Source organism: Neltuma alba, unplaced genomic scaffold (assembly GCF_004799145.2).
Source record: "Neltuma alba isolate B1F8T4 unplaced genomic scaffold, ASM479914v2 tig00001210_pilon, whole genome shotgun sequence".
Lineage (NCBI taxonomy): Eukaryota > Viridiplantae > Streptophyta > Magnoliopsida > Fabales > Fabaceae > Neltuma > Neltuma alba.
In genome coordinates, this window is record NW_021632377.1 from 109438 (window position 1) to 132586 (window position 23149).

General features: G+C 32.8%; 5 protein-coding genes across 6 annotated transcripts; 1 reads left to right on the top strand and 4 right to left on the bottom strand.

Moving 5' to 3' along the window:
- Positions 1 to 1027: 1027 nt before the first annotated feature.
- Positions 1028 to 6400, bottom strand: LOC114753150 (uncharacterized). Its single transcript, XM_028941820.1, has 2 exons — positions 6107 to 6400; positions 1028 to 1362 (listed from the first exon to the last, which is right to left on the bottom strand). The coding sequence occupies exons 1-2, from the start codon at positions 6338 to 6340 to the stop codon at positions 1141 to 1143; spliced, it is 456 nt and encodes a 151-aa protein (XP_028797653.1). The 5' UTR covers positions 6341 to 6400; the 3' UTR covers positions 1028 to 1140.
- Positions 6401 to 8697: 2297 nt separating this feature from the next.
- On the top strand, positions 8698 to 12155 carry LOC114753713 (uncharacterized). Its single transcript, XM_028942427.1, has 6 exons — positions 8698 to 9035; positions 9816 to 9914; positions 10611 to 10746; positions 11044 to 11386; positions 11500 to 11554; positions 11841 to 12155. Exons 1-6 carry the CDS (start codon positions 8901 to 8903, stop codon positions 11913 to 11915), a joined length of 843 nt encoding a protein of 280 aa, XP_028798260.1. The 5' UTR covers positions 8698 to 8900; the 3' UTR covers positions 11916 to 12155.
- Positions 12156 to 12799: 644 nt separating this feature from the next.
- LOC114753913 (uncharacterized) lies at positions 12800 to 13662 on the bottom strand. Its single transcript, XM_028942619.1, has one exon. It carries the CDS (start codon positions 13561 to 13563, stop codon positions 13015 to 13017), a length of 549 nt encoding a protein of 182 aa, XP_028798452.1. The 5' UTR covers positions 13564 to 13662; the 3' UTR covers positions 12800 to 13014.
- A 3369-nt stretch (positions 13663 to 17031) lies between these two features.
- LOC114753381 (trihelix transcription factor GTL1-like) lies at positions 17032 to 18816 on the bottom strand (the record flags this gene model as incomplete). Its single annotated transcript, XM_028942075.1, is given in 5 exon segments — positions 17032 to 17720; positions 17723 to 17900; positions 17986 to 18077; positions 18080 to 18183; positions 18564 to 18816. Coding segments are annotated over 5 exon segments (1302 nt in total), but the record flags the coding sequence as incomplete, so codon positions are not given.
- Positions 18817 to 20401: 1585 nt separating this feature from the next.
- LOC114753333 (probable plastid-lipid-associated protein 7, chloroplastic) lies at positions 20402 to 22790 on the bottom strand. 2 transcript variants are annotated; one of them, XM_028942027.1, is made up of 7 exons: positions 22513 to 22790; positions 22278 to 22393; positions 22062 to 22184; positions 21844 to 21942; positions 21691 to 21735; positions 21522 to 21595; positions 20402 to 20742 (listed from the first exon to the last, which is right to left on the bottom strand). In XM_028942027.1, exons 1-7 carry the CDS (start codon positions 22769 to 22771, stop codon positions 20658 to 20660), a joined length of 801 nt encoding a protein of 266 aa, XP_028797860.1. In that variant the 5' UTR covers positions 22772 to 22790; the 3' UTR covers positions 20402 to 20657. The 2 variants fall into 2 exon arrangements, with proteins under 2 accessions (XP_028797860.1, XP_028797854.1); XM_028942021.1 differs by having other exon boundaries at positions 20402 to 20751.
- Between the last annotated feature and the right edge of the window lie 359 nt (positions 22791 to 23149).

A 23149-nucleotide genomic window follows, 5' to 3' on the forward strand; every position in this document is an offset into this window, starting at 1 on the left:
ATGTGCGGGCAATGGTCAAACCGTCTGTATTTTGCAGCGCTTTTTATAGAAACCGCTAGAAATATTTGGAATTTCTAGCGGTTTAGTTGAACCGCTAGAAATGTTCCGCTGCTACTTCAACATTTTCTTGTAGTGATATACCCATTAACAAGACATTTAATCATTTGTATTATAGGGGTTATAACAATAAAAACCTGTCATTTTCATTCATTTTAATTAGAAACAGAGCATCATTTTATAACTTTAACTACACATAACAAAACCACACCTAAGATTATTAAAACTACATATAATTAAAATGAGCATCCCTTGATAGTTCAAGTGAGTTGAATCATATCCTTAATACTCACACACTCTTAGCCAATCAACTTTTGAAACCAATATTAAACTTTCAATGGTTGTGGATGAAAGCAAACAGATGTTGTTAATGATGAAACCTAAGAAAAAACATAGCTTGCTTGAAATAACAGAGACAATAGAAATGGTTGCAGACCTCTGTTCCTTCTTCGTGAAGCTTCTTTTCTTCATACATGCAGCACCCAATGCACCAACTGAAAGCATTCCCCTCCCCCCTCATTTTTTATTTTTCTATCAACGAGGGCAAAATAGACTTTTCACAATTACAATGTTTTGCTTTATAGGCCATGGGGACTTGGGAAGAATTTCATAATTTCAAGGGATTTTGGATGAATAAATTCTAGTCCTCGGGACCTCTATGTAATTTTCCCAAATAAAAACTTTGCTCCCACTGATTGGATATATCAAAACAAAGAACAAGGATTAATACACGTGTGCATCATGTTACTTGATATGTGAATAAACCCATGGGTGATTCTTTTTGCTCTTCTTTTTTTTAATTAAATTTAACGGTTTATCATGGATTGCATTGAAAATAAAACGAAAGAAAATTACACATAAGCTTTTATACAAGAAAAATAAATATAAATAGGTCTCTTAAATTTCATTTAATAATAATAACTAAGTCATGACAAATTAATATTTACAAATTACAAGCCAAATTTAACAATTTAATATGGGTAACTTTCCCAAAATAAAAACATAAAATTAATAAATATTGATTTATCTCAACCACAATAGAGGGACTAGCAGATGGGGAAAGCAGTGAATGTGATAAAGTCCTCACTTCATCTTGCAGATAGATGTCTTTGCCTCTGCTTCCTGCTCACTCTCATTTCCTTCACATTTCTCTGCCTTGTTGCTGCTTTGTGTTTCCTCTGAGAATTTGTCCTTTGCCTCTATTGCTTGTGATTCTTGTTTCATTCCTTCATCCATTTCATTTGACCCCTTCACTTCACAATCTAATGTTTCTCCCTTCACATTATTTGCTTTCACATCTTCACTCTGATATTATATAAACGCTAGAGATGATAAAATATTGAGAAAAATAATGTTCACATATATGACATATAATATCATGAATAATGATTTTGGTTATATATAGTTCTTTATATCTTTGTTATTAAACTCTTCATTCAACTTCAAATCATCATGGGGGTTTGGAAGAGTTTTGTGTCCATCATAATAATCTTTATTGAACAAATTATCATCAATACTTTTTCGCCCAAAACAGTTTTATAAAATAATTTTTTTAACACAAGTTTATGAAACACAAAACAAAAGCATATGTTTGGATAATTGTTGTGAAAACTTACATTTGAAAATAAATATATTGATATTAGAGGATGAAGCTTCAATGAGAATTCAAGTAGTCAAATGGAGAAAAAGATATCGAATAGAGAATAAAGGTTTCTAATTTTTCCAAAATAAAAAATAAAAAAATGCAAAAACAAAAAAAAATAAAGATTCTTTTTGGTTTTTTAGTTTTTTAAAAAAATTCTTTTTTTTAAAACACTTACTAAAACAAATTATCAAATAATTTTTTTTTTCGTTTTTAAAACAAAAATCTGTTGAGAACAACAAGGCTTATGAAACTTCAATATATATTACCAAATACATGGGTTTTAAGTTGTTTTCTTTTTTGAATCAGGGTTCTATGTATTTGGAGTGCTCCCCACACTTTTTTATACTTACCTAAAAAAAAATAAAAAATAAGAACTTTTTTATACCAAATTAAAAAATGCAAAAACAAAAAAAATTGTTTTTGTTCTTTTAGTTTTTAAAAACAAATTTCTGTTTTTCTTTAAAACTTATTAAAAACAAATTACCAAATAATTTTTTCTTTTAAAAAAAAAATCTGTTGAGAACAACCAGGCCTATGAAACCAATACATATTACCGAGTACATGCTTTTTTTTTGGGAAAATCACTAACAGGTCCCACATAAGGCAATTTATTACTCTGAGGTCCCACGAAATGTCAAAATCACTGACAGGTCCCAAGGGACCTCAGAGTAATATTTTCGTTTTGTAAAATGACATTACTGCCCCTCATATTCCAGATTCACATTTGCTCTGTCATTACGATTTACAACCTCAACAGCGACTATTAACAACCTAATGAGAGGGCGTTAACAACCCTAGCAGTATCCGTTAACAACTTACTTTATAGAATTATATAACCTCTACATAAGAGTAAATTATAATCAAATAATATAATACAACAACTTTAACACTAAAATGGGAAGCTTTTTGATATCATTAAGAATTTTAACTAGATCCAATAGGATTATAGTAATATTTTAATGCAAAGATCCATTTACAACCTCAACAGTGATTATTAATAACCGAATGAGAAGTCATTAACAACCTAAGCAGTATCAGTTAACAACTTACTTTATAGAATATATAACCTCCGCATAAGAGTAAATTATAACCAAATAGTATAATACAACAACTTTAATACTAAAATGGGAAGCTTTTTGATATCATTAAGAATTTTAACTAAACCCAATAGGATTATAGCAACATTTTAATGCGAAGATCTATTTACAACCTCAATGGTGAGTATTAATAATCCAAAGAGAGCTGTTGACAATCTAGGCAGTATCTATTAACAATTGACTTTATAGGATAATATAACCTCTAACAACTATATAAGATTAACTTTAAGACTATTTAGTTATAGTTTAGTTAGTTATAGTTAGAAGTTATATTATCCGATAAAGTTAGTTGTTAACAGGCACTGCTAAGGTTGTTAACAATTCTCCTTAGGTTATTAATACTTACTGTTGAGGTTGTAAATGGATTTTCGCATTAAAATGTTGCTATAATCCTATTGGGTTTGGTTAAAATTCTTAATGATATCAAAAAGCTTCCCATTTTAGTGTTAAAGTTGTTGTATTATACTATTTGGTTATAATTTACTCTTACGCAGAGGTTATATAATTCTATAAAGTAAGTTGTTAACGGATACTGCTTAGGTTGTTAATGCCTTCTCATTCGGTTGTTAATAGTTGCTCTTGAGATTGTAAATGGATCTTCGCATTAAAATATTACTATAATCCTATTGGATTTAGTTAAAATTCTTAATGATATCAAAAAGCTTCCCATTTTAGTGTTAAAATTGTTGTATTATACTATTTGGTTATAATTTACTCTTATGCAGAGGTTATATAATTCTATAAAGTAAGTTGTTAACGGCTACTGCTTAGGTTGTTAATGCCCTCTCATTCGGTTGTGAATAATCGCTGTTGAGATTGTAAATGGATCTTTGCATTAAAATATTACTATAATCCTATTAGATCTAGTTAAAATTCTTAATGATATCAAAAAGCTTTCCATTTTAGTGTTAAAGTTGTTGTATTATATTATTTGGTTATAATTTACTCTTATGTAGAGGTTATATAATTCTATAAAGTAAGTTGTTAACGGATACTGCTAGGGTTGTTAACGCCCTCTCATTAGGTTGTTAATAGTCGCTGCTGAGGTTGTAAATCGTAATGACAGAGTAAATGTGAATCTGGAATATGAGGGGCAGTAATGTCATTTTACAAAACGAAAATATTACTCTGAGGTCCCTTGGGACCTGTCAGTGATTTTGACATTTCGTGGGACCTCAGAGTAATAAATTGCCTTCTGTGGGACCTGTTAGTGATTTTTCCTTTTTTTTTCCCGGCATAGGGCCTGGTCGTTCTCAACAGATTTTTTTAGTATATATTGGTTTCATATTACCGAGTACATGCTTACGAAGAGTTCAACATAAGTAGTATTTATAATGGGTTTTAAGTTTTTTTCTTTTTTGAATCAGGGTTCTATGTATCTGGAGTGCTTTCCACACTCCTTTATACTTAACTCAAAAAAGAAATAAAAATAAGAATCTTTTTTTAATAATAATTATAAAAGTATTAATAAACGTTATAGTTTTCATTATAATACATCAAACACTTCGTAAGACATTACATATATGCGTGTGTGTAATGTATGTATGCATGCATACGCATCTATACATACATGCAATCTCATTATGTATTTTTTAAATTTAATTTTATAAAGTATAAGTTTTAATTTATCAATCATGTAGCCCTGGGGACACAACAGTCCTTTTAATGAAGACCACAGATGAAGAGACGCATGCATTAGCAGTAGTGTGGTACGTGAACCCAATGGGATCCCAACAAATGGGGTCCTGCAAAGGCTATGCACATTATAAATTTTAGTTATAAATATTTAAAAAATTAGTTTAGTTATTATAATAAAGAAGTGTTGTTTTTTTAAATATTCTTGTTAATTATATGTATTAGAATAAAAATTATTTAATATGATTCATTACCATAAGGATTACTTTGAGAGAAAATAAATAAATAAGTGAAACAAAATGATGAGAGAAATAATAAATAAGTGAAACAAATGAATTAGAGTATACATTCAGAATTAAATTAAATTTTCAAACAGTTCTTATATTTAAGGTAGGCAATATTATGTAATTAATTTTGATTTTTCAAAAAAACAAAAAGTAATTAAAAAAATAGGTAGTTTGGATTTGATGTGATGTTTGGAATCTTCGAAACAAATAGAAGCTATTAGCTAACCAGGCAATATATCAAAAACTGGCTGAGAAGAGCTAACCAAATGATATATCCTTGTGGTAGGGCACTTCCTCATCGGAAATACAATAAGGAATCATCTTTTCTATTCTTTTTCCGATCCCATTACTAAGAAAGGTATTTACTTTTTTGAAATACTATATTCGATCCTAATTATAAGAGCTAGTTGACTAATTTGAGGAAATTAAAAAGAGAAGTTAAGTTAGTTATTTGTAATAAATAGGTGTTGTCTTTCTTAAAATATTCTTATTAATCAAGTATATTGGCTATAACTACTATTGTTAGAAGAATTAATTTGGAAAAAAAAACATAAATATGAGAGACAAAATGGATTAGGGTCTTATATTTAAGACCAAAATAAAAGTCAAATAAAATCTTATATTAAAGACCGAAAGTAGTATTCAATATACATTGGCAATAATAGGGGAAAGGGGGCAGATTTATCCCGAATCAAGTGTATTGACTATAACAAACAAAATCATGCAAAAAGAGAAAAAAAAAAAGGGATATAAAATAACTATAGTAGACGCAGCAGTTATAATAATGCATGATAAAATTAAAAAAATTCCTTCCTGCAGTGATCTCAAGTAGAGCTGAGCCATATATCTCAACGTTATCAAGTGTGGAATCCACCAAAAGATTGTGACTGACGCCAAGTATGTATGTTTGGTTTCAAATTGAAAACTACCAAAACAAACAATAAAAAGGCAAATTTACAACTTGCCAGCGATAAAGATACTCTCCACCAAAACTATATACTAGCTCTGGTAGTTAGTTGTTAGACTTTTATTTTAGTACTTAATATAAGATTTTAATATTTATGTTTTTTTTTAAGATAATCCTTCTAATAATAGTAATTTTAACCAATACACTTGATTAGTAAAAATATTTTAAGAAAGATAATATCTGTTTATTACAAATAACTAATATAACTTATTTTCTTAATCTATTTAAATCAATCAATTAGTTCTTGTATTTAGGATATATTTGAACCAAATCTAACAGATCTCCAAGAGAATCATGCCATGAAAAAGCAAAAAAGATAAATAAAAAACAAAAGCCATGTCTTTTAGCTTATTAAGATTCTGGAAAACTGAAGACAGAAAAAAAAAAAAATAGCAAAGAAATAAGAGGCAGCGGGTACCTGATGGAAGAGGTAGCTAAGAGAAGGGCGTTTGTTGGATTGGTGGTCGAGATCCACGTCCAGGATCTCATGGAGTGAAAGTTGAGGACGACGAGCTTCAACTTGAGGTTGAGACTGACCAGACTCAGAGATGGCCTCATTATTATGACCAACAACGGCTTCTCCTGGTGCTGTGTTGTGCTCGTGCTGCCCAGTTTCTTTCGGAACTCGGGATTTGCTCCCACAACCTCCCATGTCTTCCACTTACGTATCACCGCGAGCTCACAATCACACCAACTCGTTGCCTTTTCTTCTCTTTAATTAGTTCTTAAAGATATAGCAAGAGCATGGTAGTTTTTAGTGTTATTGATGGAGGACTGAGCATATGAGCTCAAATATCGATCAGGATTGATAGAAAAGCAGTGGAGCCCTCGGTGGTAGGAATGGATATTTGATCCGACTACTACACACCACCTAATTCTTGGTGGAACCCCTCCATTTCTTCTCCACCTTTCTCTTCTTTACGTACCCCCACGATCCCAATCCAATTACGTTCTGGCTATTCATTTATTTTTATATTAATTGAATGATGACACAGTAGGAAAAATCGATCAATCTATATATATATATATATATTTACAAATTATATCTATATATACTATCTTCTCCTGTGCTTAATTTGAGAACTAGTTTGACATTTAATTTAGTCTTAAATATAAGACCCTAATCTATTTTGTCTATTACATTTATCTATTTTTTCTCAAAGTAATCTTTGTAATAGTTGCATATGTTAAATGTTTCATCAAATGGTAGTTTTAACTAATAAACATGATTAACAAGGGTATTTTAAGAAAGATAATACATATTTATTATAAATATAATTATAATTAACTAACTTATCTTTTTTTTTAATCTATTCAAATTAGTTAACTAATTCTTATATTAAGGATCAGAGATAGTGTATAATATATTATCTCTTGTCCTAATTATAAGAGTTTGTTTATAGTCTATAAACAAGATTAATTAGGAGTGAAGGTACTACAATTTTAGGAAATCACAATGTAAAGACTCCTTTGGTCTGATACCATTAAAAAAGGGTTGCATATAATCCTGTTACAAAGAGCTAGTATAAATACCAATAAGTTGTTTGTTGACATGGTAAATAAGAAGTCTCATCTTCATAAAAAGATAATACAAGTTCGAATCCTGAAAAACGTACTTATTGGGACAGGAAAAAATCTTTTGGAGTACTTTAAATCTCTTTTGAGCTGACTTTGGCACTTTAAGGGAGTGTTTGTTGCATATGTTAAATGTTTCATCAAATGGTAGTTTTAACTAATAAACATGATTAACAAAGGTATTTTAAGAAGATAATACATATTTATTATAAATATAATTATATTAACTAACTTATCTTTTTTTTTAATCTATTCAAATTAGTTAACTAATTCTTATATTAAGGATCAGAGATAGTGTATAATATATTATCTCTTGTTCTAATTATAAGAGTTTGTTTATAGTCTATAAACAAGATTAATTAGGAGTGAAGGTACTACAATTTTAGGAAATCACAATGTAAAGACTCTTTGGTCTGATACCATTAAAAAAGGGTTGCATATAATCCTGTTACAAAGAGCTAGTATAAATACCAATAAGTTGTTGTTGACATGGTAAATAAGAAGTCTCATCTTCATAAAGAAGATAATACAAGTTCGAATCCTGAAAAACGTACTTATTGGGACAGGAAAAAATCTTTTGGAGTACTTTAAATCTCTTTGAGCTGACTTTGGCACTTTAAATCTGGAAAGAGAGGAGTCTTCATCAAATGAATAAAACAAAATGTGCTGGGCAGATGTTTGACCAAGCTGCACGCACGAGGATTATACTTTGCAATGCTTGTTACTTTAAGTAGTTGCTGTAGAATTACGCTGCATGACATATGAATGAGGAAATCTGAGAAACGATATTATCTGTCCCTACTTGAAATTAGGCTATAGTTTGAATATTATTTTAATATATACATATATAATATATTGGTGAAGTGAAGAGTGAAAAAATAGTTTGGTTTGTTGGTATTATTGTCACTAATGAAAATACAATGTTCTCGACCTATTCTTTAATTTTATAGAATAAAAAGTAACAAACCATTTAAAAATATGTTCGGACTTTTTTTGCTTTTTATAAAAAAATTAATTTTTATGGGAGAATATAAAAATAAACTTTGAAGTTACTAAATTTCAATCGAACTTGTAAATAATAATAATTTTTGTAGAAATTTTTTATTTAAAATCTAGTTATTTCAATTTTTGTGAGATTCTTCACTTTTCTATTGTTCAAAACACAAAACTGAAAAATAAAATTTAAATGTATTTTTTGAATAAAACTTCTATTTTCAAAACAAGAAACCAATCATTGCTAAATTTTTATAATTTTTCTTCTACACACTATTCCCTTATTGAAGACAATTTTATTCAGGCACTGTTAATCACGAAAAGTAAACATTTCTTTTAATAAAAATCCAAACTTTCGTTTGTCATGCCGTTGTGAACTCACCTCGTTGGAAAATGAATCTATTCTAGCAGGCTAGATGACGGGTCAGGCCCATGTTGGAGAATCTACGGTGGCGGCAACTCCCCACCCCCATGTGGCTTTTGCTTTGGTGAACGGAGCGTGCGGAGACGCCCTCGGGGTCGCTTCACCTCAAAGTCTCGCATCCATTTCCTCCGCTCGTAAACGCCTTTTAATTCATACATCGCAGCTCATTCTGCGTCAAACTCTCTAAAGTCAAGCCTTTCTTCGATCTTGACGATTCGATATGCAAATATCCCGATGGCGAAACGTGATATCGCTCAAGACTTACCTGATTCCTTTACCGAATCTAGCACCAACCCATTCTTCCTCGGCCTTTCATTCCACTTCGTTTCAGAGAAGGAAGAATAAATCCAACTCTGTGAGTTTTTATCTCCCTCATTGCTTAAGCTGTTATTTTTCTGGTTTGCTTGACTTCAGATTCTCAATTTTTGCTTTTCATCTCAAAATGGGACCAAAAGAATAGACCACTTGAAAAACGGGCGCGCCTCTATCCAATATGAACTAAAATTATTGCATTGCGTGTTCAAATTGTTCTTAGGGTGGGGTTTCTCTGCTCAAGTTTTGGCTCAAGCTGCTTCTAAGCAATTTTAATGCAGAAATAGAGAGCCGCAGAAGATGTTGCTTTGGATTTTGAAAATGTAATTTGCATAGTACAGAGACTTGAAAAATAAAAGTAAAAATTTGCGGCTACGAATTGGTTAGTTGTTTGTTTGTTGCTCATTTCTTCCTTGAAGTGCTGCTACATAACCATTGTCCATTGGCCCTGTAACTTTTCCCCTTCTTCCAAGCTCTGTTTGGTAGCTGTTAGAAAGCATGATAAACACCATACTTTTGCAGAATGTAAGAAGAAATCAACAGCCATCCAATGTGCAACTTCAGCATATGGCTTTAAGGCATTTCTTGAATGTTAAGTTTGTTACAAGTAATGTATGAGACATCCTGCTGTTGTTACATCCACTTAGTTATTGAAGATTAGTGTTTGTTTCTGGCGTTTGAATGCTATGAATTCCATGGAATTCAAAACATATTTATTACGGGAATTATATTTTGGCTGCTTAGATCATAACTCTTAAACCAAAAATTTTTCTGATGCCAAAATTGCCAAAAAAAATTTCTGATGACAAAATTTTGACTTCAGAATCATATCAGATTTGTAGTGCGTGAAAAGCGCTCGGATGCAAAGAAAGCTCTGAAGGATCTCCTTTACAATAGTGGGTCCTCCCAATTTTCATCTCAGGTATGCTGTTTAAGATTTTAATTATGTTGAGAATTCTTGTTATTCCATGTTCCGGAGTACCTTTTTATATTGATTGATTGCTGCAAATCTGCAATTGCATGATTATTCATCTGCACTGCCCTTGGCTGCTCAATTCTCTTGGTGAGGCTGTGAGAGTCTGGATTAAGTTTGTGGGTTAAAGACAAGGACTGCAAGTCCAGAAAGGAGCTGCTTTTGCAGAAAACAATTTTCACAACCGAGTTGCATCTTTGATCCTCAAATGGTTAACACTTCCCATATATAGTGACTTTAAGGTTTGGTTAGAGGAGAAAAGAAGCAAGAGGGAAACCAATGTAGGCATTGGTTGAATTTTGCTTCAGTTCATTGTGACTCAAAGAATAGATTGTAATACCAAACTTTGTAGTCAGTTTTGATTGCTTAGTAAACTGACTACTAGCTAAGTAAAGCTAATCAATCAGATTTTAACTATTGTTAAAAGTGTAAGAGCTTCCTTCCTGACGGGCTATGCGCAGTGGGTGTCTGCACTGTCAATCATAGAGATGCTAGAGAGCATGGTTTTATTTTATGTTCTAACAGACACCATTGAATAGCGCATTTGCTTGGAGTTTAATAACTTACACATTTCTGTATACCACGAATGCTACCTATCAACAAATTATCATGTTCACACGCTTTTGTTTTGCACTTTTTACCCAGGAGAGAGAAACATGGAAACTTGAAGGAGATTGCGATCAGTGTGGAGATCAAGATAATCCAGGTGACCGTGATAATAAAGGTCGACCAAAGTCTCGTCGGTGGCATGGAAAATCAAAAAGGAACCCAAAACCAAAAGGTGAGTTCTTTTGTGTTCATCTATATTTTCCCCCACTCATTTGTCTGACAAGCTCTGTGTATAAGTTGAGAACTAGATAACAAAAGCATTTTTTTGTATATCATACTTGTTAGATCTGAGGAACAACACATCCAATGATGTGTATAGTTTTAGAGCATGGTAGTCATTATAGTTAAGCGTCAAATTTAAAATAATTTGAGCTTGATTCAAGAAGTTAAAATCATTTTTTTTAAAGTTGAAATTGATGTGCATTTTACTTGCCTGGCCATTGATGAGCGTTTGGTTGTCCCAATTCAGGGAAAATCAGAAGAGAGAGTTTCTGTGAGGACTTTGATGATCCTGAGACAATCTTCTGCTCAAGATTTGGTTTTAAATCGTCAACGTGGTCCTTCTGCGATTGGCGGGGGTCTTCATTTGAGAACTCAACATCTGGATTCGATCACAGGAGGGAGAGGGAGCACTCAAGCTGGGCAAATAGAAGGAAAACTAGAAAGTGGACCAATGAAAGTGATGCTGAGTCTGCAAGTGATGACGAGTCTAATGATGACATTGATTCCTTTCGTGTAGGTTTGCTTTCCGATAGAACTATCCTTGGTCTGCCTCCCACAGGTCCTTTAAAGATTGAAGATGTTAAAAACGCGTAAGTGGTCCTTGGCATCATTTATACCGAACTCAACACTAAAGGGCAAGATCTTGCCACACACGCATTACATAAAAGTTATAAATTACTGATATCTTTCTTTTCAATTGTAGTTTCCGGTTATCAGCTTTGAAATGGCATCCTGATAAGCATCAAGGCCCCTCCCAGGTGAGGTTGACATATTTATGTTTAGCCTTTCAACATCTTTAATACATGAGTTGGAAATAGAGGTGCAAACCATACCGAACTGTAATTGTTAGATGGACCCTCCTGATGAATATGTTCGTACACAATACCCGATGCTAAATTCTTTAGAATCGGCATTAGAAACCAATCAAACCACCTATAATGTTTAAGGAAAGAAAAAAAAAAATTGCAACAATATGATGATGTGTTTAATAATATGTGGAATCTGGTCTCATCAAAGGGCTTCTTTTTAATTACTTGGTTGCAGGTGATGGCTGAAGAAAAATTTAAACAGTGCGTGAATGCGTACAAGTCATTATGCAGTGCAATCTCGACGGCGTAGCTGCTTTGGTCTCATTGCAGGAGAAACAGCTTCAGCCGGTAGCTAACTCTATCGCTGACCAGACTTGTGCTAATATGCTATCATATTTATTTTTCAGAAAAGAAAAGGAGGAAAAAAAAGATCGGAAAATTAAACAGTTGTAAGTATTTATTGATTGGGCATCCAATTGTCAAATTCAGTGTACATTTTTATTTTTCATGCAAAGATTTCCTGTATTCCCGGCATTTGTGCGGGGTCCAAGGGACATGTCAACTCACAAGATAATGATTAAAAAAATGGATTTTTTAATGTATAAAATTGAAATAATAATTTTTAATACGGAAAATATTTTTCCTGTTTTCAAAAATAAAAAAAGGCGATATTTGGAATTTGAAAAAAACAATTAAATAATTTAATTTAATAATAGAGAATGACAGCCGAAGAGCATGCTTCTAAAAGAAGAGGAAGAGGACTGGAGGAGCATGCCTGCTCAGATTGCACACTGGAGTGAGTGTTTGAAATTATTGTTTAAATAAACAAATAAATATGGCTAGTTACTGATTGAATTCCGAACCTCTCTGCCTCGTGTGGCTAGTTCCTCAGCTCTAATTATTAATTACTACTTATTTATTACAAATAATAAATTAATAAATTTTTTTAAAAATAATATCTCTTATTATAAATAATTAATTTAATAAATATTATTAAATCTATTCAACTTATTTAACTGGCTACTAATTATCATGGTAAAGGTATCGTAAATGTTACTGTATTTCTGCTTTCTGTTACAAGAAAAAGTTCACTTGTTTCCTGATACTTGATGGTCGCAAGCAAAAAGGCACCCAACCAAATGGAAAGGTGTTCATTTGATTACGAGTCAAAAGAGAAGAAGGAAAGCTGAAAAGTGAAAAGGTATGGTGAGGAAGACTGGGAGGGATAGAAAAAGAGCATGTTTTCGCTGAAAATAATAACTGTTTCCCCCTCACTTACACACAAATTCACAATCTTAAACTAATGGCTAGATCTAATGTTTCCGGATTGGAAATGAAATAGAGTGAATACATATTTTAATTCAGTTCAGATATATGGATCTTGGGATCTACCACAGAAGAAGTAAGATCTAAAAACAGAGAAGGACAACAGAAGCAGATACCATAAAGCCGTAGATCAAGATCAAGAAGCCAAAATGGAGAGCCCAATTCCTCTTGAACTTGCCGAAATAGCTCTCTGGTGGTTCCTGGTAGTGAATCTCGAACTCCTCGTCCCCTACTCCGTCGAATTCATTCCCGCTCTGCAGCTTCATCTTCATCTCCCTCAGCTTCTCCGTGGCTAAGCCCAGGGTGAGCTTGTGGCATCGGCGCTGGTACTTGAAGGCGTTGATGCAGCGGAGGGTCTGGGCAACGGAGACGTAGAAGATGAGGTGGGCGAGGGAGAGGAGTGAGATAGGGATCCAGCAATGGCGGCACTGGAGGCGAGAGGAACTGGAGAGAGTCAGGAAGACGAGGCTGAGGAAGATGAAGAAAATCTGGAAGAGCTTGTGAAGCTCCTTCTTCTGGAGATCAATGGCGCGCTTCTTCTCTAGAGTCTTCTCGAAGTGAAGCTGGATGATGGTGTTCAAGGCTTGCAATGCCGTCTCCTTCTGGTGGTGGTGGCCTTCGTAGTCCGCCATGGATAAAGAGCCAAAGGAGCCGCAAGAAGAACGTTGGGGATTTTCTGATATAGAGCTATAAATATAATTTTAAAATTTTTTAAAAAACAGCAGTGGGAGAGTAGGACAAAGTAATGCAGTAAAAAGCAGTGAATCAGAAACGGTGAAAGATTTGAATGAGGATTGAATGGTTGGTTTAGATTTTAAAGCGAGTGAAAGGGAGAGACTGGGAGGGGAGATACTCGGATCTCAATGCGTTTATCTGAGTGTGAGGAAATCCGACGGACGAAGAAAGGGCGTTTTAAAAGCTTGTTGGTGCGGGAGAAGATGATTGAAGGCGAATAAAGAACTTATAAGCTATCACCATTAAAATTATTTATAAACACGTTTTACATTATCTGAGATAAAATTTTCTTAATATATTTATCTCGTATTTTATAAACCATGATTAAAAGTTATTTATAAACTATTTCAAATGAGTCCGAAAACTGGTTAGAATTTGTTTGGAAGATTTGTTTGGAGCTCTTGGCACTTAGTAAGTAGGAATGAAGATGGTTTAGGATTTGTTTAGAATATTAGCACTTAAGGTTAATACACTGTGAGTATGAAAAACTTTACTTCTAAATAAAAACTCAAGAAATATAATTTTGATTCCTCCAAATGCCAAGGGAAAAAATTTACCCCTCCCAACCTGATTTTGATTCTACCAGTAAGAGGCAAAATGAAGTATGTTAGTTATTTTCTTTAATTGCAGAAAATGTATTTTTGCATTGAAAATATGATTCTACCAGTAAGAGGCAAAATGAAGTATGTTAGTTATTTTCTAATTCAGTTAAAATGTATTTTTGCATTGAAAAAAATATAATTTTGATTCCTCCAAATGCCAAGGAAAAAATTTACCCCTCCCAACCTGAATTTGATTCTACCAGTAAGAGGCAAAATGAAGTATGTTAGTTATTTTCTAATTCAGTTAAAATGTATTTTTGCATTGAAAATATTTTGAGCGAAATTGCAGGCACTTTAGAAAGAATTATGAAACAATGCATTGTATGGTCTTGGAAGAATTGTTAAAAAATTCTCTCATTCTAAAACTTATTATGCTATGAGATATTTAAAGGACCCAAAACCGCACCTTTTTTTAATTATGTGCAATACAATATATTCAAGTATATGTAAATGTCTTTGATTTGGCACATATTTAAAGATAAGTTATATACAGTTGAAGGAGATCTACATCTACTTGAAGTAAGTTACACATGGGTTCTTAATCAAATTTTGTTAGTGTCAAATTTTGCAATTAGGAATTTTTTTTCAGCAATTTTTCTTGTAATCTTTTAAAATCGGTGCGATATTGCTTTTCTTTAATTGTTACCTTTAACTAATTATGTGCTAGATTTAAATGATTGTATATCACATTGTTCTACAATTTTTTGTGTAGGTGCAGCCTTCACAAAATTACACGTGAACTCTTTCTAATTTCAAAGAAAGGGATTTTTTTTCTCGGGTCAAAAATAAAATAAAAAGGATTCTTAAAAAAATATATTTTACCAAATGTTATCAGCACTCCCTTCTGTCTTATAAGAAACTTAATTTTAATTTAATTTGATATTATATGTAAGAAATAATAAGTAATGTTTGATATATTAATTGCAATATTCCAATCATACCCCACTAAATATTACTCCTCCAGTCATTAATATAGGACCCAATTCTTGAGTTGGTTTTGGTCCTAAATATAAGACTCATTTCTCATATTTATCAATTTTCTCTAAATTACCCCTATAGATACTCTTTCACCCATAATCAAGTAGAAGAGGGAGAGGGAGTACTAAGAAAGATGATTATGGTATTTTAGGAAAAATGTGTCACTTTTCTTATAATTAACTAACTTACCTAACTTCCTTAATCTAATCAAATTAGTTAAATGAGTCTTATATTAAGGACCGGAGGAGTATTACTCTATAATTTTATTTCTATCATTTTATTAAAATCCTCTATCTTGACCAATGTGGGACCTTTATTTGGGTAGAACATGAATGGAGCACGATTAATAAACAAGACGGCTTACAATTACATTGTTACATGCACAAACAATATGGAAAATAGACTTTTAGGTGTATAAAACAAAGAGGACACCGAAAATCTCCAATCTCTTGAATGGTCCTAAATATAAGACTCATTTCTCATATTTATCAATTTTCTCTAAATTACCCCTATAGATACTCTTTCACCCATAATCAAGTAGAAGAGGGAGAGGGAGTACTAAGAAAGATGATTATGGTATTTTAGAAAAAATGTGTCACTTTTCTTATAATTAACTAACTTACCTAACTTCCTTAATCTAATCAAATTAGTTAAATGAGTCTTATATTAAGGACCGGAGGAGTATTACTCTATAATTTATTTCTATCATTTTATTAAAATCCTCTATCTTGACCAATGTGGGACCTTTATTTGGTAGAACATGAATGGAGCACGATTAATAAACAAGACGGCTTACAATTACATTGTTACATGCACAAACAATATGGAAAATAGACTTTTAGGTGTATAAACAAAGAGGACACCGAAAATCTCCAATCTCTTGAAAAGAAAAGAAAGAGTATAAAAAGTTTAACCCTTTTGATCCAATTTTGGACAAAGAGAATGAAGCTTATCGCGCCTTCATCTGCTGCCATGATTTTAACTTTTAAGCATCCGACTAATTGGCGCAACGATCAACGACGGTGGGTGGCCCATCTCAGAGATTCCACAAATTTAATAATAACAGAAGATTCGCACATGAATTCATCTGGCTTAAATTGATGAAGTTCCAGATGCCAATAATAAAAATAATGTGAGTGCACCTTCCAAGTTTCAAATCATCAAATTGACACTTCAATATTACAACCACCACCTTTAACCTGTTCCCATCAACACACATATCATGGGGTTGCAATATTCAAGGATTTAAATAGTACTACATTAATCAACACACCCTGTGACTTTTATTTCACCCCCACACAACTCTTTCTAGATCGGCACGCGTGCTCCAAAATTTAAATAACTTAAGCTATAGATAAACACTCCTTCTACTTACAATTTTTTGTTAAATAAAAATCTAAACTATGATTAATTCTTCACTAAAATTTTGAAGCAGTAGTACTACTTTTTTTTGGGGCGGGTTTGATGATGAAATGATGAGCTGAGAGCAGAGAGCGCATAGCGAATAAAATCTGATGAAGATATTCATTGACGTACCAAACAAAAACACTGCCATGAGATGGGTGGAATCAGATTTAGAACAAGTTCACAAAAATAGGGTCTCTTCTTGCTCTTCAACCCATGATGGCCACTTCATGATTATTGGGTATCACCATTTCATTATTCTGATCCTCCATCGCTGTCAGCATCCTCTGATGATGACTGGGACTGACCCTCCATAAGATGCATTAGTGGCTTCTCAGGCTTCAGTTGATCCTTATGAGAACTGGCTGAATCCTCCTTATGAGAACTGGCTGAATCCTCCAACTTCTCATTAGGCCTTTCACTATTATACAGAGCATCCAACTGATGAAAATAAGGACATGTTTTAGACTCTGACTCTGAGGCTTTTTCTGGTTTTTTCTTCATCCTCTTGAAGTATTTGTTCATATTCTCCCATTTCTCCTTGCATCTCCTGGCACTCCGATCGTACCCAAGTTTCTTCATTGCACAAGATATCTCCTCCCATATAGGATTAGACCCTTTAAGCCCATTTCCTTCATTCTCCACATCCAAGTTTGTCCTCAATCTAATGAAAGCTTCCACTTCATCTTTGGGCCATCTAGAGGAAGATGGACTCGTCAGTGTGAAATTCCCACCATTTCTACATTCTTGCTTTTCAAGAACACTACTGCCTGCATTATCATTTTCTTGCTCGTCCTTATCTAAATCGTTAGGAAGTAGATTCTCAGGTAATTCTATGGTCCCCGTTTGTCCTGTGAACTTACTCAGAAGGGCAAGCACTGCTGCATCTTTTGCCGCAGCAATTGATCTTTCCTGAGCTAAAAGCTCTCGTTCCCTCTTAATCCTAGCTAATTCCTGCATCTTCCATGCTTCCTCTCTTGCCATTCTCTCTTGTTCGCATTTGACTAAAACCTCCATAAAGTTCTTCTGTAGCTCCACTTGCCTCTCTAGTACTTTGTTCATCAACCCCCAAAACACTTCGTCAGTTTCCTTTTCTTCTTTCGAATGTCTTCCTCTGATTCTTCGCTCGAAGAGGGAGTAGTTGAACTAGAGGGGGCACTAGAGAACCGAATGGAAAATGGGAATGAATCTTGAATAACATTGGACAAATCCATTGGGGTAGTGTTGTGGCTATATGTTTTCCGCCTGTTCTTCATTCTTTTCGGGGGGTAAGGATGTTGAATAGCACCATGAATAACATCGGACAAATCCATTGGGGTTGTGGTGTGTTGTTGCTGTATTTCTCGCTTGTTCTTCATCCTTTTCAGGGTAAGGAGAGTTCATAAGAGGCTCTAAAAGCTCAAAGAATCGGTAAGTCTTGCCGTTGGTCGGCCATAACGACCTTCCTTGGTCCTTCTGTAGTACTTGTACACGTTTTCAAACTTCTCCTGGCACTTCTTAGCACTCCTATTATATCCTAGCCCCCGTAATCTCCTGAACAGTTCCAAAAACCAATCATTACAGTTAACTAAAAATTTTCAACCACTTGTACCAAAAAAAAAAAAAAAGTCTCAACCGTTGCAAAAATAAACCAGGTTAAAAGAATAACAGTGTAACAGTCAGCGCAAAAAAAATCGTGGAATTCGATGAGGAGTGGACAGAAAAAAGACTATACTTTATAGTGCGGAACGGAAAACGGAAGAGACAAGTAAGAGACAAGTAAGGACGTAGATTCGAGACGAAAATTGCACTTACAATTCACATTCACAAATTAACACTTGAAGCGCGTAAAACCATAATCTTTTAGAGGCTGAAATTTTGCAGCTCTCTGGGGACTTTTATCGAACAGGAAGCGATGTATGGGAACTACTGACCTGGAAACTTGTTGCCAAAGATGAACTTTGGGTAAGGTATCCCTGAAATCAGCGTCCATGTCAGACCTTATCTGGAGCAAAGCTTTAGTCTCTTCTGGAGGCCACCGGCCACCGGTGACATTCCGGTCAACGTCTTCGTCTTGGTGTCCATCAGAGACAGGCTTACCACCATCCTCCTCTGCGTGCCTCCGCTGTTGAATGGAGTTTTCGGGTAAACTCGAAGTCGAGTTCTCTAACATCCGTTTAACTAGATTACAGCCGCGACGAGTGCTGTAGTAAAGGACGGGTGAATCGGCGGCGGAGGGGAAAAGGGGAAAAGACTGACTTGACGGTTTTGAGGTGACGAGATCTTACGTTGTACCTCGGCTTCATAAAATTTTTATTTTTATTAAAAAAAATATATACTAATAAAAATTACCACCATTAAATAATATGTGTAAATTATTCTTTTCGATCTCACTTATCAAATTGGTCATCATATTATTTTAATTAACACTATTTTTTTACCAGCTAATTTAACTAATACTATAATTATATCATTTCAATGGAAAAATAAAAAATAAAGAAATTGAAAAAATGTGATATTTCAAATCAGGCACTTAAGAGTTGAAAATGACGTAAAAGAAAGTGGTATCTAATCTAATATTTTACAAATATTATTAAATAATTAAAATATATTTATATAAAAAAGTTTATTATAGAGTTTTGAATAGTAATGACAAAAAATATATTGATAATAATAAATTATTTATTAATAAGTTATGAATTGATAAGTGTTGAACAACCAATAACAAGAAATGTATTGGTAATAATAAGTTTAATAGTTTTTTAAAAATCTAATACAATGATATTTTTTCATTTAACTACATTTACAAAATACCAAATTAGATATCATTTTCTTCTTTGTCATTTTCAACTCATGGGTACTTGAATTGGGAAATAATAATTTCAAGATTCATGTTCTAGAATTTTTTCTTTCAATTTTGTTGACGAGAAAAAAATATTTCAACTTTATCCTATACTACTTCTGATCCTAAATATAAAAACTAATTGAAGATTAAATTTAATTCCAAATATAAAATATCAATATATTTTGTCTCTCAAATTTATAATTTTTTCAAAATACCCTTATTAATTATAAGATATTAAAATTTTCATTGAAAAATAGTTTTATATATATAATTACATAGCATAATTTAATTTTACAAATAAACAACTATATGAATATTTTTAATCTCTTTAAATTAATTATTTATTTCTCATATTAAACACAGGAGGTTCCAGCGACACGGGAATTCTTTGTTTACTCTGTACTTCTGTCGCTTCATGTTACCCGCAGTACTTTCTTGGATTATAGGTTTTTCTTCAGTCATTTTAATTTGTTTTCATTTTCATTTTAAGTCTTATAATTATAAGTTTTGATTCCTTAAAAGATTAGAATAGTCCAAGTTTCTATAATTTAAAATTATGGGACCAAAATTAAAATTAAAATCAAATATTATATTAACTCTTTTTTCTTTCTTTGATTTATTTCTGGAAAAAAAACCATTCGATTAAAAAAATAAAATCAACACAATTTCTTACAAACAATTAATTGAATTAATTTCATTAACCTTGGAAAATTAGATATCTAGAAGGATTAACTATTTTTTTTTTCAATAAGACTTGAAACTAAAATCTTAGTCGAAGAATATTAATATTAATATTAAATCTATTGCCACTCAATCTACCTGCCATTATAGATGCTTTTGATTGACGATGACAGCCATCTCAAATTGCCAAATCTTAAAGTCTTAACCCTTTTGCTAGTAGGAAGGAGTACTCCAAAAAGAATGCTATTGAGCACAAATACAATTTATGCAATTTATATATATATATATATATATATATATATAGAAAGGATAGACATCACAATTTTGTCACCAATCAAATTATTTATCCTGGAGCTTTTAAGTTTTTCTGTCTTCAATTGTACAATCTGTGCATAGTAAGAGAGAATTTAGCTTAATGCCACCTGAGTACATCGATCAGTAATTAAAATTAGAAGTTGGAGAAGGAAAGGAAAAATATTTGAGTTCAAGTGAGTTTGAGAGTCTAAGAGTTGTGATCTTGAAATCTCTCCAGTACAAAGATATTGCCTTTGTCATCCCTTCCTATCCTCATTGTGTCATCCACATATCTATTGGATCTATCATAGCAAGAAACAATCACAACAGAAGAACCAATCCCCATTTCAAGCAAATTTTTTTTTTTTTTAAGAAAATCAAATTGGTTCTATTTAAAACAATAAAGAAAGAGTGAAATTTCATGTAAATTATTATAGAAAGATTGTAGGAAATCATCGTGATACAGCTCATTTTGTGCTTCATGTAAATGTATAGGACTCATTTAGTGGAAACAAAGAAGGTGAAATAATAACACTCAGGCCCGAAAAATAAATTCAAAAATAAGTAGGTGTCAAAAATTCTTACTAAGAGATGAATTGTTAATATAGACTTGAAAAAAAAAAAAAAAACAGGAGACCTAAATGTCATTTTACTAATAAAGAATCTAATTAAGGCTATGTTTGGATTTAGGAAAATAGGGGTTAGAAATACTATTATTCTTACAAGCCAAAAAAACCAATTTCAGTACTCATCGTTTTGATAAGTACTCTAGACTCATCAAATCTGTACCATTTATATCTGATTTGAATGGTCTAAATTTGAAATCTTTAACTAATTATTTTAAATAGAAAAAACTATTTTTTAAAAAAATGATAGTTAAGAGATGGTCTTTATTTTGGATTTTACCCATATTAAAATAATTATTTTGAACAAATAAAAAAAAATCATGACTATCCAAATGAGATATAGATGGTTTAGATCTAATGAGTTTAAGTTGCACCGAAATTGGGGTAAATTCTTAGGAAGCATGAGAAAATAAAGGCAAAATCAACATAATGTTGCATTAGGATACGTGGTGTCCAGCCATCCCTCTGGATTGAAGATGCTCAACAAAACATCATAGTTCTTCCGAAACACATTCATTAACTGTGCATTCACAACATTCAATTCAATAACTATGACTAATTAACAGAAAACCCATTCAAGTTCAACGAACATGTTTCTTAAAATGACTTCCATACCTGGTCAGGAGTGATAGTAGAGTTTTCGTAATTAATGAGAACTCTCTGTGAATCAGATCAAAAATCGAAATGTCAGTAATATATATTATCAGCTAAGTAGTAATTTCCAAATCGCAACAATCACAAAAGGAAATAAAGTGAGGAAGATTTAACTGTTGAGGAGGCAATCTTGAAAGAGGCCTCAATACTAAGTTGTCCATTCAACAAACTCAACCCCTTTGAGCTGAACTTGATCACATTCACTGCTTTGCTCTCCATTTTTGCAATCACACATGTTCATCCTTAATTAGTCAAATAAACAAACAAACACTAAAACCAAATTCTTAGAGAGAAAACTTATGATATATATATATATATATATTCACACACACCTCAGCTACATCAATAACCTGGAAGAAATCATCCAATGAGATGAAGTCTCTGAGGCCTAACTTCGTTCTCTTGGAACCCAGAATTGTGATTGTGCTGTAAACAAGTCTCCAGCACCCAGCCATCTTCCAAATATGAAAACAATTTTAACAGAAAGCTCATAAATGAATGTGACTGATGGCACGGTTAATCAATATTGGAAATTGAATTCAATTCACCTTGTCCAAATTGTGAGTTGGATCTGGAGTTGGACTCGAAGATTCTAGCTGCTTCACTATATTATCAATCTCAGATTTCTTGGCAGAAGTGATTCCAAAAATTCCCCTGTTAATTCCTTCATATATGCATCAATCATATTTCCTCATTCTCCTCTTTTCCAGGCCATGGAAGAAAATGAGAAGCATCGTATGACCAAAAAAAACAGAGAGAGAATAATCCAAGTGAGTATGGTACCTTGCACAGCTTCATAAAGTGCAGTTTTGCAGTGGGAAAGTGCTTCATCACCTAGCAAAGCAGAGCTTCGTTCTGCAGCTTTTGTGATAGTGATGGGTCTGAATCCAAAAGAGGTCTCTGCAAATCTTGATGAAGTGTATGGTTTTGAACGAGGGCTTGATACGACATATCCTTGGAGCTTTGGGATGTTCATGGTTCTGAAAATAAGAGGGTTGAGATGGGAATCAGCCATTGATGGGGGAACTAGCTTAGCGGCCATTTTACAGAAAGCTCTGGCTCTGAAGTCTGAAGGGACTGGGAACTTGGAAACGTGATGGTAGTTTCAAAGCAGACATTTATTTTAAGTTGAAGGTTGGGGATAAAAAGACCACAAGACATGTGGCTGAGATTTTGCCCGGTCATTATTGTGGGGGTTGTGAGGGTTGAGAGAGAGAGAGAGAGAGAGAGATCCTGTTAGGCTGTTACACTTCACTATTTGATTGCCCATTTCAAAAACTGCATATTTCGACAGTAAAATGCAAGAATCTAAAATTAAATTTAAATGTAATCATTTAAGATAATACTTGTAAATTAATAATGAGCAATACTTGTCCATAATATAAGAAGTTTGTTAACTTTTATCACGTACCAATAAATG

What these genes read in the sequence shown, in the direction of transcription:
- LOC114753913 (XM_028942619.1), bottom strand. Translation starts at nt 13,563, where the DNA reads ATGGCGGACTACGAAGGCCACCACCACCAGAAGGAGACGGCATTGCAA.
- LOC114753333 (XM_028942021.1), bottom strand. Translation starts at nt 22,771, where the DNA reads ATGGCCGCTAAGCTAGTTCCCCCATCAATGGCTGATTCCCATCTCAAC. An exon ending in TCAAGATTGCCTCCTCAACA is followed by an intron (nt 21,736 to 21,843) that starts GTTAAATCTTCC and finishes TCTGATTCACAG; the next exon opens with AGAGTTCTCATTAATTACGA. An exon ending in CTACTATCACTCCTGACCAG is followed by an intron (nt 21,596 to 21,690) that starts GTATGGAAGTCA and finishes GTGAATGCACAG; the next exon opens with TTAATGAATGTGTTTCGGAA.
- LOC114753713 (XM_028942427.1), top strand. Translation starts at nt 8,901, where the DNA reads ATGCAAATATCCCGATGGCGAAACGTGATATCGCTCAAGACTTACCTG. An exon ending in CCTCCCAATTTTCATCTCAG is followed by an intron (nt 9,915 to 10,610) that starts GTATGCTGTTTA and finishes CTTTTTACCCAG; the next exon opens with GAGAGAGAAACATGGAAACT. An exon ending in AAGGAACCCAAAACCAAAAG is followed by an intron (nt 10,747 to 11,043) that starts GTGAGTTCTTTT and finishes GTCCCAATTCAG; the next exon opens with GGAAAATCAGAAGAGAGAGT.
- LOC114753150 (XM_028941820.1), bottom strand. Translation starts at nt 6,340, where the DNA reads ATGGGAGGTTGTGGGAGCAAATCCCGAGTTCCGAAAGAAACTGGGCAG. An exon ending in TTAGCTACCTCTTCCATCAG is followed by an intron (nt 1,363 to 6,106) that starts GTACCCGCTGCC and finishes ATATAATATCAG; the next exon opens with AGTGAAGATGTGAAAGCAAA.